Raw genomic sequence first — 16,391 nt, 5'->3', positions numbered from 1 at the left:
GAGTTACATTTAACTTACTGAGGAAGAATCATTTTTATAAAACTAATAATCAGTAGCCAGATAATAATTATAGCCAGAATGAGCTTCTTTGGCACTTAATAGGATGTTAAGTTTAAAGGATTAGTTGAGAATGAGCATGGTAGTGATTTTTTTTTAAAAGTAAGAATAATCCCATAGAATATTAGTGATCATTTAAGGTGTTAATGAACCAGTAAAATTAACCCCAAATTTTACTCTTCAAGCAATGGACATGGGCGACCATGTATTCATACCAAGGTCTTGATTGTGAGCCTTCTCTTGCCCTTCCAGGTATAACAGGCTGTACCCAGTCCAGAGCCTGGGCATGCCCAGGGGGCAGGTGGGCTCCTGGTCCGACTGACTGTGGAGAACCAGGAGGAAGCCACCAAGGTATCCAGGGCCAAGCCCTTTGGGCCCAGGGTCCCCAGCAGGACCAGGAGGCCCTGGAGAAACAAAGGAAAAAGAAATGAAGGCAGATTAGGGGGTTCAATTTAATAAATATGTTAAGCACCTCTGTTTTGGCACTGTGCTAAGCACTCAGGGAGCAAAGGGGAGCATGACTCAGCCCTTCCCCGCCTTCTGGAATCTACACAGCTACACAGCTGCGGTACACACAAACACAACTCATTCAGCAAGTGTTTGTTCCAAGCAACTCCTAGGTGCCTGGGCTACAGTAGCATAAAGACAGAAAACAGAGGAAAATCCCTATCCTCCTAGAGCTTGCATTCCAATTGAGGAAGAGAAATGAGAAACAATAAGCATAACAAAAAGGTAAGTTATGAAATACGCTAGGAAGAAACGAACTAGGACAGTGTAATGAAACACCCCAAGTGTGGACCTCCCAGACTGAACTGCTGAGCAAGTGCTCCCCAAAGTCAGTCTTTCTTACACCTTCCAGACCTCTCCCCTGGTTCCAGCATGTTGTCACTTCCATTCTGAGAAAGGCAAAGGCTTGGGATCCACATCTACAACTTTGGCTCTCTTCTTTGAGAAGAGAGGGAAATGGAAGGAAGGCCTTGTTGCGGCATTCTTGTTGGCAGATGGGAAATCAACAGTTCTAGAGAACGTGAGCAGGGTCTCTCCTGCGCCACCTCTAAGGGGCTGACCTATTGAAGGATGCCAGGAGCTGTTTCTTATCGCCAAGAGCAAAAGGTGAAGTTAGACGTAGAAACCAAAAGGTGTTTTGTTTTTGTGTTCCACCCTTGCTTCTGCAAGACTGGCAGGCTCTCCCCATCTACACTGTCAACCAGAGATGATAAAGCAGTAGGCTGTGGACTGAATCAGGCCTGCTTGTGTGTTTTGTTTGGCCTGTAAGGATTTTACAAGTTGATATTTTGAACTTGAAAAGAGCAGAGTGTAGGCCCACATTTCTGTCGACTGTAATTGGCTGGAGCTGAGCTGTAGTTTTTAGCCAATGCTCCAAACAGACTCCACCCAGCCCTCCTCACTCATTTCTACTCACTACTAACCTGGTACAGGAGTGTGCACCCCTGGTCAGGTACTCTCTGGAGATGGGATTGTGTCTTAGGGTTTTCGGGTTTATGTGCCTAGCGAGCTACCTGGTGCATTGTTTCACATTTCTGTCCCACAGACAACCAGGCTGACAGTCCCATCATGACCTTGAAAAGTGAACAGCAGAAATGGCCAAGACTTTGAGGATGATGGACAGCAGTTTGGGAAAATCCTGAATAGGATGCAGCACCTTGTCTAGGTTTTCTGATGGTTTAGCATCAGTTAGAACATAGGAGATGCATCCCAGTCTGTTCTCATTGCTTCTGTCTCTGATACCTGGTGAGTCAGCATCTAAAGCAAATGCTCTGAATAAGATATAGTTTGGAAAGCTGCTGGAGAGGTCAGAGATTTTGCATATAGCTCTAAGGTCTACAGTGTCAGAGAAAAGAGGGAAGACTGAAACTCTACCTGGTCCTCCAGGGCAGCCGTCTTCTCCTGTGTCACCTCTGTCTCCGGGAGGCCCAGGAGACCCAGGGACGCCATCCACACCCCTCCTGCCATCCAGCCCAGGCTCTCCTTTGCACCCTGCACAAAAGTTTATGATGCTGGTGGTAAAAATAACCATGAAACCTTTACCACGCATATACCGTGTGCCAGCCCCAGGCTTCCGTCCCACTTTGACTGCATGCATCAGCTTATTTAGTCTTTGTGATGACGTGAAGTTGAGATTTTACTATCTCTACTTGCAGTTGGGGTAACTGAGGCTCTGAGAGGTCAAATCATTTGCCTAATTGAAGTTGATGAGCCAGTAAAGGGCTGGGCCAGGATTTGAAGCCAGACCATGGAGGTGTTGAGAGGTTTTCACATTTTCTTTCTAGTCTTGTGTATTTGACTTAAAAAACAAAACTACGGAACATATATGGCATTTATAATAAATATTCTCCTTAATAATGATTGTTTAAAAGCCTAGATGGAGAAATGAATGAAACCTAATCAGTCCCATTTGAGGTCAAGTTAAATCTGGAGCATGATAGGGACAGCAATTTTTTAAAATAGCTTTTTACTGAGTGTTTACAATGTGCTAGGTACCATGCTAATCCCTTTACGTGGATTATCCAGTTCAGTCTTCCCAGCAGCCATATGACTAGGTACTCGTACATGCCAGTTGTACCAGTGAAGAGACGGGGGCTCAGAAAGGTCACAGAAGCAATCACATGTGGAGAGGAAACTTGGGCCCAAAGGGGCCAAGTACAAAGGCCTTCAGCCACCAGCCCCTGCCCCTGACAAGCTGCAGAGCTCTGGAAATAGCGTGGGGGACTTGGCTTCAGTCGCATTAATCCTTGAGGGTATGCAGTTAGTTTTTTGCCAAGGCCTCAATTCATTAGCCACCAACTCCCTTCAGTCAGGGTAGTAGACACATCATTGTCTCTGGGGGAGTTTACTGACATTACACCTAATTTCCTGAATCACCAGTCTTCCCCATGTTTCCAGGCTCTACTTACTATTCTCTCTTTCTCTCTTTGTGTGTCACAGAGTAGCCTGGTATGGGCTGATATTTGTGTACCCTCAAATTTCTTATGTGGAAGTCCTAGGCCCCCATATCTCAGAATGTGACTGTGTTGGAGACAGGGCCTTTAAGGAGGTGATTCTGTTAAAGTGAGGCAGTTAGGCTGGGCCCTAATCCAAGCTGACTGGTGTCCTTACGCAATGAGAAAATTTGGACACACAGAGGGACCCCAGGGATGCATGTCCGTGGAATGGCACAGAGGAGGGGCCACATGAGGACCCAGGAAGATGGTGGTATCTGCAAGCCATGGAGGGAGGCCTTGGGAGAAACCAGCCCTGCCGTGGCTCCTTGATCTTGGACTTCCGCATCCAGAACTGTGAAAAGATGTCAGTTGTCCAAGCCACTGTGTCAGTGTTACTTTGCTGTGGCAGCCCAAGCAGACCAACACATATAACCTAAAATCAAACATGAAGTCAAAGGGGCTTAAGTGGCTTTCACTCTTGCCTCTTGCCTTCACCCTCCAGTGACTATGTGACGATGGCAAAGGTGAGGATGCCAGTCAACCACGGAACTCATGGAGCCTCCCTCTCCCACCCTATGAAGGGACCAGCCTTGCCTGATAACATGGGTTCCAGACCATGAAATGAGTGTGTTAACACAGACGCTGACTGAAACCCTTAGCCCTTAAAGCAGCAACCCTGCCATGAAAAGGATGCATGGAGGTTTAAGGAGGTTTGACTTGGTGTTGCAAGCTAGCAGAAATAAAAGATTTCCCGTGCAGGCTCCTCCCTGCCCCTCTGTGGCCCCAGATGAGGCCTTGACTGTGCATCCACACTTGGTAGAGTAGCTGACTTGCCTAAGCAACCCTGGACTCTAATCGACCCCCTCCAACCCACCTAAGCAACATCAACAGGCAATACAGACCTAAACAGCATGGTGATGCAGTCACTACTGCTCTGAGAACAGAAGCACAAGGATGTCCTGGAACACTGGCTCACACTTTGGCATAAATCAGCATCTGCCTCGGTAGGTCTGGGGTGGGGGCCTGAGAATCTGCATTTGTAGCAGAAGTCCCCAAGTGATGCTAATGCTCCCAGTCCCAGGAACCACACTTTGAGAACCAATGCTCTAGATGATTTAACTTCAACATTCTTTCTGGTGACGACCTTGGTGGCATATTTTGAAAATCCTACATGCCTATTCTTGAAACCAGAAATTCTACTCAGAGAATTTATTTTAAAGAAACAACAATAATCGCAAACATGTGTACTGTTTATTCTGTGTCAGGCCATGTTCTAAGCGCATCCACATAATCCTCACAATTAGCCCTTCTTACAGATCATGAAACTGAGTCACAATCAGTTTCATGTGGTAGAGCCAGAGTTATGAACACGTCATTTATTTCCAGAATCTCTCTCTCTTTTTTTTTAGATGCAGTCTTGCTCTATCACCCAGGCTGGAGTGGAATGACACAATCTCGGCCCACTGCAGCCTCTACCTCCCAGGTTTAAGCGATTCTCCTGCCTCCTCCACAGAATAAAGCTACAGCCTCCCGAGTCACTGGGACTGCAGGCACATGCCACCATGCCTGGCTAATTTTTGTACTTTTGGTAGAGATGGGGTTTTACCATATTGGCCAGGCTGTTCTTCACCTCAGGTGATCTGCCCACCTCAGCCTCCCAAAGTGATGGGATTACAAATGTGAGCCACCATGCCCAGCCCTTATTTCCAGAACCTCTTGTTCTTATCCATTATACTATTTCTTCATGATAATGAGGGATGTGATGCATATAAGTAAGACATCATTACCAGTTGCTCATCATAGTGAGAAAGTGGAAATTCCTTAAATCAGAGAAGTTACTAGACCAAACAGCAGCGGGGGCAGCACCTGGGAACGCGTTAGAAGCAAAGACTCTCAGTGCCTTCTTCTTACTGAACAAATCAGGGCTGGGGTGGGCCCCAGCGAGCTGTGTTTTAACAAGCTCTTCAGGAATTCTGATGGTCTGGAAAGCTTGAGAACCAAAGCCTTAAATGTTCCTCGTAATGCCCCTTCCCTACCCCCAGGTTCAGGTACCCCTTGTTAACAGGGGGTACCTTGTTAACACTCAACATGTCCGAACCAACTTGCTCAATGTCTTTCATTTTCTGCTAGCCGGTGGCTCCAAAAAGCAGGACCTTGTTGAATTAACTTATTTCTAGCAGAGCAGCTGTCAGCAAATAAATCAATAATTGGTGAAGGTAGTGGTTAAATAGTGGCACAATCAGATAAGGCAATATTCCTCAGCTACTACAGATAATATTGTAGGAAAATATGTAATGACATAGAAGAAAGGTTATGTTAAGAAGAACAGGTTGCCAAAGAGTATGCCTAGGATGATCATGCAGAAATAAAACTGAAAAAATATACAGGAAATTGTGTCTTTTGAAAATGTGTTTAGTTTTAAGTTACCTTTTTTATTTATTTTGTAATAAAGTTTTTATCCCACCTTCACGTTATGCCTCCCCCATAGACTAAAGATACATCTCTCATCTCCTTCCACATCTCTCCCTACATAAATGCTCTTCAACATTAGGTGGTTCTGCACTGTCCCACTCCCCCAGTAGACACTTGATAATGTCCGGAGGCATTTTTGGTCCTCACATGGGGGAGGAGGTCATTACTGGTATCTAGTAGGATAGAAGCAAGGGATGCTGCCCACCATCCTAGAATGCACCAAGCAGCCCTCCAGGATAAAGAAGGATCGGGCCCCAAATGTCACAGCACCGAGGTTGAAAAACTGCTCCACACAGTAGCCTACACCCAAGAGTCATGTATTCATACACCAAATGTTTACCAAAGAGCTTCCATGACCCAGGCGTGTGTATAGATATCACACTGAAGAAGACCATATCCTGCCCTCAAGCTTCTTACGGTCTCTAGAACAGTGGTTGGCAAATTATAGCCTGTGGGCCGTTCACTGTCCATTTCAGTAATCCCAGTTATAGTGCGACACATGCATTCATTGATGTATTATCCACGGCTATGCTGCAGCAGCAGGGCTGAGTGGTTGCAGCAAAGGTCATCTGGCTCCAAAGCCAAAGCAGGGGATTGAAGTGCTGGGGTGATGAGGTAGATGTCTCACTTCCCTTGGTTACACACGCCACACTGCTTGTAAAATTGTGTCCTCGTATTGCCTGCCTGAGAGTGTCCCCCTCTCCTTCCATCCCTACGACCAGCTGGTCTCTCCCCTCTACGCCCTGTGCTGGTTGAGCTACACTCAATGTAGAAATCCCAGTGTCTGAAATGTTCCTGTTGTGCTTTTGTGCCCCTGGGATTAGAAACAAATTATTTCAGAGTGTGCTGGACTGCATTCTGTATGTGGTTACCATTCAGTAAGTGAGAAAGGGAACATCCCCTCCTCCCCATCAGGGTGAGAGGAGCCCTGCCCTTCCTGATGACTGGGCAGAAACGTCCTCTCCCAGGCGCGGTACTGCTGGCGGAATCTGAAATTCCAACAGCTTCCAAGAGTGTAGCAGTTATTTTGGAAGAAACATGGGGCCCCAACAGTGAGCTCAGACTATTCCTTTCTCTGTGCCACCCAAAAAGATAATTCCAACATGCAATCTACTGTAGAAACCGCTGCCCTAGTGCTTATGGGTTTGTTAGGAGTTTCCTCCTTCCACTGAAAATGCCTATTCCTCCTGATGTATAGGCTTATGGTGATATCACTGTGGATCTGGGAAAAGAGTCCTCACACCAGATATTATCACGTGGGCTTTACTCCCTTTAGGGTGAGGTAGAGAGAAATTGTGAAGCAGACGACAGTTCCCAAGAAACAGGGGAAAGAAGGCTCTTGTTAACCTGAGTTGTCTGTTCAGAGCCTTCCACCGTATGGAGTTGTTCTCTACTTGGAACTAGTTTTAAAGAATAAAACTAAGCATCAAAAAAACCCTCCAATGTTACATGGATGACCTCCTGAGAGGGCAAGAGTTGACTTGAAGAGAAACACAACCCTAACAGGGTGTGAGTATGTCCATTAGGCAGGAACAGTTCAAAACAAAATGGATAACACTTTTGACTTCACTGTGGGAAGCCTCAGCCTTTGAGGACCACTAGGAAGGAAAAGTTGTAGATCAAAGAGATCTGTGTGAAGAAGAGCGTTAGACCTTCTGTGGTGGAGGACTCCTCATGGACGCACGTCGTGTGGCTGTCATCCACCCATCCTGGGCAGGAAAGAGCCAAAAGGGACTTTATTTCTATGTAAGTCTCAGCTGAAGCACGTGGTTACAAAATCAGCGTAGCAATGAAAGAAAAGATGATTTTATTTTTACCTTTTAGGTTCAGGGGTACATATGAAGGTTTGTTACGTAGGTAAACTCATGTCATGGAGATCTGTTGTACAGATTATTTTACCACCCAGGAATTAAGCCCAGCACTCAGTAGTTATCTTTTCTGTCTACTTGAAGGCAGAGGGGAGGAGTGGGTAGAGGAGCAGAAAAGAGAGGATTTTGCAGGGAAAACAGGAAGAGGCCAACAATGTCATTTTAAGCAAACATTGTTCTTTCTAGTGGCAGCCCTTTCTTTACAGCACCCAATCTTGAGGGTAGTATACATGGTCCCTCACACCCTGCTGAAAAAATGCCTTCAGAAAATACTGGAGAATAAGCAACAAGCCCTGCAGATGGCCCAGGTCAGCCAGGGTTGGGCATTAGGCCCTTGGAATAGACCTGTCACTCTTTAGTAACTGGACAGGATGGCCAGCACAGCCAGCATGGCCAGCAGGCATAGACAGGACCGAGGAATACATTGCAGGGAAGAGAGGTCCTTTGTAACAGGAACCCAGAGGCTCCTATCAGAGAAGAGGGGCCCCAGAAGAAAGCAAGGGCTTGGGAGCGGGTGCAAAGAAGGACAAAAAGGAGCCCCAGGGAAGCTGGGCCACATGGTGAAAACATAGGAAGAGAAGGTGATGCTTCACCAGAAAGACTGGGCACTTTTTAGAAACATCATCATCATGTAAGTGGCAGAAAGGTGACCTTGGAGTGTCCACACTTCCAGCAGGCAGAGTCCAGTGACTCCAATGAAGAGAGGGCACAGGAACCCAGGGAAGGCCCTCCTGTGGCCACGTACAGCTGATGAGCCCATGAAATCCTAAGTCAGGAGGAACTTGAAATCGTGTGCTTACACGTGGTTCACATAGGCACTAGATCGTCTTTCAGAAGCTCAGTCTATGAAGACAGAATCTTGTACGTGTCAAAGATAACTATCATGTTAAAGTGCAAAGAATTGACCCATTCATATATTTTTCTCTTCCCAGTTATGGTTGTTTTTCAGAACCACCACAGTGGGTGGTGGCCTCGGTTTTGATACTAAGGCAAAGCAGTGCAGTTCAACCTTGGCTGCCTGCTACACTCACCTGTGGGCTTTTGGAAAATGCTGACATTCAGGCTCTGCCACCTTCCACGTTCTGTTGGCCTGAGATGAGGCTCAGGCACCAATACTCTTTCAAGATCTTCCCAGTGGACCAGGCACGGTGGCTCACGCCTGTAATCCCAGCACTTTGGGAGGCTGAGGCAGGTGGATCATGAGGCCAGGAGATCGAGACCATCCTGGCATGGTGAAACCCTGTCTCTACTAAAATACAAAAAATTAGCCAGGTGTGGTGGTGCACGCCTGTAGTCCCAGCTACTCAGGAGGCTAAGGCAGGAGAATTGCTTGAATCTGGGAGACGGAAGTTGCAGTGAGCCGAGATCATGCCACCGCACTCCAGCCTGGCAAAAAGAGCAAGACTCTGTATCAAAAAAAAAAAAGATCCTCCCGGTGACCTTAATCTGCAGCTAGGGTTGCCTTGTTAAGGAAGGTTCTACTCCTGGCTGAATCGTTAAGGAGTGCATTCATATATTAGTGAGGGCTTCTCAGATTTGCATGGGTATGTAACTATGTTGGGGACCTTGTTAAAATGCAGATTCTGATTCTGCATGTCTGGGGCGGGACCTGAGTTGCTGCTAGTTCCTGAGCCCGGACCACAGTTACAGTAGCAAGGATGTTGCCGACTCCTAACTGCCAAGTTATTAGGCCAACCAGCTCGGACTGTGCTCCCGCCATTTCGCTGTTGAACAATTCCGGCTCCTCAAAGCCCAACATTTCCTTAAGGCTCTGTTCAAATACCAGATCTTGCTGGGGTCCTGGCAGTCCTGTAGTTCTCCATGCTGGAATTAACCTCTCTCCATCCCATTCTCCCCATACCCTTGGCTTGCAACTCCCTTTTTTTTAAGATGGAGTTTTGCTCTTGTTGCCCAGGCTGGAGTGCAGTGGTGTAATCTCAGCTCACTGCAACCTCTGCCTCCTGGGTTCAAGCAATTCTCCTGCCTCAGCCTCCCGAATAGCTGGGTTACAGGTGCATGCCACCATGCCTGAATAACTTTGCATTTTAAGTAGAGACAGGGTTTCACCATGTTGAATCCAGGCTAGTCTCAAACTCCTGACTTCAGGTGATCCACCCACCTCAGCCTCCCAAAGTGTTGGAATTACAGGCGTGAGCCACCACACCTGGCCTGCAACTCCTTTCTAATATCAATTGTGTAATAATCTACCATTACCTTAAGTTACTTATATTCTGCTGGCTATTTCTTTCATGGGATTTTGAGACCCTGGAGGGGGAAAACACATCTTATTCACCTTTGCATCACCCATGCCACCTAGGAACATACTTTACAGAGAGTAGAGGGAATCTGGAAGTAATTACTGAATTGCATTTTCAGAATCCAGCTAGAGATCACATCTTCAACTTGAAAGTTATTTTTTTAAGTTGGAGGGACCCAGCTTTTGATATTGCAAATATATACATAACAAGGTAGCTTTTAAAATGAGGTTGAGTGACCAGTTACACTGACTGACGAACTTTATCCATGCAAGGAGTCCCAAGAAAGATGAGTTAAATAATGACTGACCCAATTCCCAGTTCTCAGGGGCCATTAAAGGAAGTTGCTACAAGCAGCACCCAATTAACCTGGTGCACAAACACAGATGCAATGAAGTAAACACACAACAAAAACCCCATATTAATTTGAGGAAGACTCTGGGGCTGTTGTGGCCACCACCCAAGAACTGGTCTGACTCTGGTTGAGAGGGACATCTCTTGGGCACTTAACTTTTTGGTTTTGGGAAACCACAAGAAAAACAAGTGGTACAAAATTCAGCTCTGCTTCCAATTCCTGTTTCCCTGAACCAAAAAGAGCCCAAATCATAGTGGGGTAGTCAGGGGGAAAGGAAAGAGAACAGCCTGCTTTCTCCTTTTTGAAGAATTTGCACATGAGTTTTCTAGGCTCAAAGCTACTACCAATGGATCTGAAGAGAACAGTGACTTCTAGGTGCTCAGCCCTGGGCTCCCTAATATCTTTTAAATTACCCAGTGACGTGGGGATATGTGGAAAGAAAAATCATTTTGAGAACACTTTTTGGTTTTGTTTTTTTGAGATGGAGTTTTGCTCTTGTTGCCCAGGCTGGAGTGCAGTGGCGCCATCTTGACTCACTGCAACCTCTGCCTCCCAGGTTCAAGTGATTCTCCTGTCTCAGCCTCCCAAGTAGCTGGGATTACAGGTACCCATCACCATGCCTAGCTAATTTTTGTGTTTTTAGTAGAGACAGGGTTTCACCATGTTGGCCAGGTTGGTCTTGAACTCCTGACCTCAGGTGATCCACCCACCTTGACCTCCCACAGTGCTGGGATTACAGGCATGAGCCACGCACCCAGCTGAAGAACACTTTTTAAAAGAATGGTTTAGCTTAAATATTTAAATTAGGATCCTGCCACCCAGCAGTTACTGAACAATGCTCCAATGATTAAATGAACAATGTAGTAACTGCCAAAATGCAGAGCAAGGCTCCTACTTTTCCCCATCCCTCCTCTAACAGCTCTTTCTTCCTTCTTGCAGGCTCTGTTTCTGCGCCACCAAGCGCAGATTTTGAATTGTTTTTAATTCAAAATCAAGTAGGCAGCTATTAATGACTGTTAACGGAGCATCTACTATGTTGTGCTAAGAGGTTTCAAAACTCTATGTCCAAAGCTGGCCAAGTATAAAAGACTTAAGTAGGAGTTCCATGTAAAAATAGAAGGGATGCGTGGGTCCAGTTAGCCCATGATTGATGTACTTTGGATCAAGGTAGAAACAAAGTACAAGGGGAAAGACATGCTTTCTCCTCGCTAGTTGTTAAGGCTCCATATAAAAAGCTACAAAATAAAACATCTAGAATTTCATTTCAGTAATATATAAAATAATGAACAATCAGCACGAGGCTCATACCTGGTCCTGGGGGGCCTCTCATTCCAGGGAGCCCCATGGCTCCTTCTGGTCCTCTCAAGCCTGGCACCCCGGGAAGCCCTGGGATTCGGGGACAGTCATCCACATCGGCAGGTGGCCCCGGTGCACCTGAAATTGGAATCACCGCTGGTGTAATAGATGCACATGTTATGAACAAGCTGCTTCTACAATCTCTAGTTAAAGTTGGACTTCTGACACTATACTGAAATTTAGTACACATTTAGTATAAATTTCAGTATAAATGTTTATAAAGGTTCAACAATCCAATGTAAGTTCCATGAAGGCACAGATTTGTCTTGTTCCCTACATGGAAAACTTCCAGAGTGTTGGACTGATCGAATAAGTGAATGGATTATCAGAGGAAGCAGAAGTGTGAAATAGTGAAGGTCGGGTGATGCAGCAATGTGATGACCCTCACAGGACTGCCCATTCTTTGGGCCATTTTCTACCGGAGGAGCAGCCACAGGTGGCATTGCAAGAGGGACTGGTGGGTTCCTAAAGCTCAGCTTAATGTGTCCCTGAGTCATTACTCGACATTGTAGACACATAGGTTTCCATAATGTCAGTTACTCAAATACAATTTCAGCATTGCTAGAGGCTCGGAAGCAGTGACTCTCAACCTCATGTGAACGTTGGATTTATCCCGGGGAGCTGTGGAAATATACTGATGCCTGGGTCCCACTCCCAGAAAAACTGGTTTAGTTGATAATAGGATGCGGCCTGAGCAGTGTCCTCATCATTGGCTGCTTAATAAACTCAGCTGGTGAGCTTTTCAAAAGTACTTATTAATACTGGGGCCCCATCTAGACTAATTAAGTAGGGATTTCTTCCGGTGGGGGGACCTGGGTGTCAGTAGTGTTGTTTGTTTGTTTAACTTCCCAGGTGATTCCAGTGTCCATCAGGGCTGAAAAGCATGGCTGTAAAGCTATAATTCTGACTGTAGCACATCAGAATTGTGTTGCTCATTTGTTAGAAACCAGATTTCCTGAGTCAGAAGGTCTGAAGTGGGAGCCAGGTACATACATTTCTACCATGTTCCCAGGGAGGCTGATGGCGTTGATCTAGGAATCTCACTTTGAAAACCACGGCTGGGCACAGTGGCTCACGCCTGTAACCCAGCCCTTTGGGAGGCCAAGGCAGGTGAATTACTTGAGATCAGAAGTTTGAGACCGGCCTGGCCAACATAGTGAAACCCTGTCTCTAATGAAGAAACAAAAAACTAGCTGGGTGTAGTGGTGAGTGCCTGTAGTTCCAGCTACTCAGGAGGCTAGGACAGAAGAATCACTTGAACCCGGGAGGCAGAGGTTGCATGAGCCGAGATTGTGCCACTGCACTCCAGCCTGGGCGACAGAGCAAGATTCCATCTCAAAAAAAAAGAAAGAAAAGAAAACCACTATACTAAAGATGTGACTTTTTTTTATTTTACCTTCACGTTTTTAAGCTATTCTTTCTAAAGCTTCATTCAGTCACTCTGCAAACATCACACAGTGATAAGAAATAATAACACCAAACAATAATGATAACAGCTGAGACTCACTGAATGCTTTATCACATATCAGGCCCTGTGCTGAATGTGTTTACTATTAAATCCTCTCAACATGACTGCATGTGTGCTACTGTTATGAGAAGGTTATGGATAAGAACGCTCAGGCTCAGGTAAACAAGTGACACTTCTGTGGTGACACACTTACACATGGCAGAGTCTGCATTGCAATCCAGGGCATTCTGGCTCCAAACCCATGTACTTAAGCACCTCATCAGACTGTACCAAGAACTCTCATTATCTTGGTGATGAATTCTAAAAAATGAAACATTTTAAATGGTATCATCTGGCTTAGCATGGTGTTTCATGCCTGTAATCCCAGCACTTTGGGAGGCCGAGGCAGCTGGACTACCTGAGCTCGGGAGTTCAAGACCAGCCTGGGCAACATAGTGAAACCTCATCTCTACTACAATTAAAAGAAATTAGCCAGGTGTGGTGGCACATGCCTGTAATCCCAGCTACTTGGGAGGCTGAGGTAGGAAAATTGCTTGAACCTGGGAGGCAGAGGTTGCAGTGAGCCAAGCTGCACCACTGCACTCCAGCCTGCGTACTCGATCAAGACTGTGTCTCTAAAAAAATAAAATAAATGGTATCATCTGATCAGCTATGGTGTTCTTCAAATATATGCAAATGTGTGAAATAATTTCAACAACATCAATCATAAAGCAGTAAGAAAATCCTTAATAAAAAGGGAGCATCACACACCCAGGCCTGTCAGGGGTTGGGGGCTGGGGTAGGGACAGCATTAAGAGAAATACCTAATGTAGATGATGGGTTGATAGGTGCAGCAAACCACCATGGCACATGTATACCTAAGTAATAAACTTGCACATTCTGCACATGTACCCCAGAACTTAAAGTATAATTTTAAAAATGTGGCATAATAACAAAGTTTCAGTCTGCTAATACTTATTGGGCCTATGCAACATGACCTGGAATTCTTGTAAGCCATTTGGAATTTAACCCCATGTAAAATATCATATAAAACCACAAGCAACACAGGGCCAAATGCATTTTTCTAATAGGTACAGTTTCATGTAAAACTTGGCTTTTCTATGATGGGTGACTTGAGAGAGATGCACAGGGACATGTCCTATTTTCCCTGAGCAATCCTGGTCCTTCTCAGTGGGAACGAAGCTGAGAAAGTGGGAGTATGTGGTTGGTGCTTCCTATTTAGAATTTTGATGTTCTCTTGAAATGACTTTATACAATCATAGAGAGACAAGATTGAAATGAAAACATCAAATGTACTTTAATTTTTTAATGTAAACATTTAAAATACCAGGACATTTTACATTTTTGATTTTTCTTTTCTTTACTTTTCGATAAATCAGAAACTGAAAAATATGGGGGAGGGAGCTGAGGCCTCTCTTCTAAAGACCCTAAAAATAATACATGGTGTCTGTATTCAGAGCAGTTTTCATTAGGGCTAATAACAGAGGCCGGGAAAGAACACATGCAAGCATTCACAATTTTTCTTCTTTTCTTTTGAGAAATGCTTTTTGTTTTCTTTGAAAATGCCAGGCACAAAATAACACGTTGTTTTTGCATTGCAGGGCATTAAGTGAACATTTTTCTTTTAACACACAAAGAAATGTGCTCCTTGAAAATGGACTTGAGGGTGTGATAGGAAAGGCTTGTCACAGCCCCTTACTGGGAGGTAAGGCCCCATTTTTTAATGTTGTGTATACCACTTATTTTAGGGCTGCTCTATGTATTTATATTGTAGAATTTATAAAAGAAATTTACATCGGTATGTACTATAGCCTTTGACAGAGAAAGCCCACATACTTCATGCCCATGTTGAAACTATATAAGCTAAGGATCTACACTGCCTTGGCAACCTGTAATGAGTCTGAGTGTTAGGATGCTCTAATATGAGGTTACTATATCTGTAATGAGGAAGCAAAGCACTGCAGCCTAATATCCTCAGAGCAGCCCATCTCTAAAAATGTGACAACGTTTAGCTCACACATATGGAGGAAAAAGGACAAGTACAGAAATGACTAGAAACCAGAACGAGGGGAAATTACCAATTTTATAGCAAAGCTTACCTCTGGGACCTGAAGAAATCCAAAGATGACAAACGAGGCCAGGCAGTGATTTTCACAGGGTGGAAAGAGGTTTTAAATTTGTGGATTAGGACAAAAATGAAATAGATTGAGAACATACATAATAATTTGAGGCAGCATCAATCACAAGCAGCATGGCAGCATCTTATTTACATAAAAAGTCTACGTCAATGTGACTGACAGGAGAAGCTTTGATTTAGTAATGGAGTTTTCATCTCTAGAAAGACTTGAAATGAAACTCTCTTGAGCAATATAAAATTCTAGTTGATTTCTTATGGCAAATATCCCCTAATTTAGCGCATGTAGGAATTCTATCCATTTAAAAGCTTCTGAAATCTCCACATTAATTTGCCAAGTTGTATAGGGTATGCATAGAAAGGAAATATAAAAAGAATCAACATATAAGCCCTTGTTCCTGCTATATTATGATACATCATAGAGCAGTGCTGTTTATTTCTTTAGACTACAGTGCTAATTTAGGACATTGCACAATATTCTGAACTGATGCCACATTACCATAATATTGATTTAGGATCTTGAAAGATATGACTTCTTCCCATCTCAAATAAACACATCTGTTTTCCCTTTCTCTCCCCAACTCTTCCTTGTCATATTTTGACCCTATGGTTAAAAAGTGTTGTCTACAGAGTTAAACCAAATAGCTTTTTCCCTTCCCAGGAATTAATGGACTTACAGAAAAAGTTAAATAAAACATCTAGGAAAATCAATGAAAATTCAGGGATTGGCATTGAATATACAATCCTAATAAACAATAATCAAATCAGTCTTTGCCTCTTGCATGAAGGAACACATATTGATTTCCCCTAGAAATAGTCTACGTAGGTCAGGCACAGTGGCTCACGCCTGTAATCCCAGCACTTTGGGAGGCTGAGGTGGGCTGATCACCTGAGGTCAGGAGTTTGAGACCAGCCTGGCCAACATGGTGAAACTCCATCTCTACTAAAATACAAAAATTAGCTGGGCACAGTGGTGCATGCCTGTAATCTTAGCTATCTTAGCTACTTAGGAGGCTGAGTCAGGAGGATCACTTGAACTCAGGAGGTGGAGGTTGTAGTGAGCTGAGATTACACCACTGCACTCCAACCTGGGTGACAAAGCGAGACTGTCTCAAAAAAAAAAAAAAAGAAAGAGAAATAGTATATGTAAAATCAACTCCTAATTTTCAAACTTATTCATTCTGATAATAAATATTACTTTACCAAACATAAGACTTTGTAATGCAGCCTGAAAGAAATATACTTTTAATAGAAGAAAGGGCTTAAGGAATAAGAATGTGTTAGTAATTCAAAATATTGACTACTTTCTGAACGATGACCATTTTAGCAAACATTTAAACAAAATGCTATGTGTAGGTTGGAAGCTCACCTGGAAGACCAGTGGGCCCTTTTCTCCCTGGAGGTCCAGGTAAACCCTTCTCTCCAGGTGGCCCAGGAAATCCATGAGGTCCCTGTGGCCCTGGGAATCCCATTGGTCCTTAAAA

The 16,391-nt window shown here is 44.4% G+C and overlaps 1 protein-coding gene across 6 annotated transcripts in view; it reads right to left on the bottom strand.

Annotated features, from left to right (window-relative positions):
- Window positions 1-16,391, bottom strand: part of COL4A4 (collagen type IV alpha 4 chain) — a 186,428-nt gene that overhangs the window by 41,981 nt on the left and 128,056 nt on the right. For all 6 annotated transcript variants that reach the window (XM_037738747.1, XM_017529106.2, XM_037738746.1 and 3 more), the window contains 5 exons: window positions 16,277-16,384; window positions 14,873-14,881; window positions 11,258-11,383; window positions 1,939-2,055; window positions 273-461 (listed from right to left, as the gene is read on the bottom strand). In XM_037738747.1, coding sequence (XP_037594675.1) covers window positions 273-461; window positions 1,939-2,055; window positions 11,258-11,383; window positions 14,873-14,881; window positions 16,277-16,384 — 549 coding nt within the window. The remainder of the gene's footprint in view (window positions 1-272; window positions 462-1,938; window positions 2,056-11,257; window positions 11,384-14,872; window positions 14,882-16,276; window positions 16,385-16,391) is intronic.

The sequence above is a fragment of the Cebus imitator genome, unplaced genomic scaffold, assembly GCF_001604975.1.
Source record: "Cebus imitator isolate Cc_AM_T3 unplaced genomic scaffold, Cebus_imitator-1.0 Scaffold57, whole genome shotgun sequence".
NCBI lineage: Eukaryota > Metazoa > Chordata > Mammalia > Primates > Cebidae > Cebus > Cebus imitator.
The sequence above is the reverse complement of the archived record's forward strand: the minus strand, read 5'-3'. Positions and strand labels throughout refer to the sequence as shown.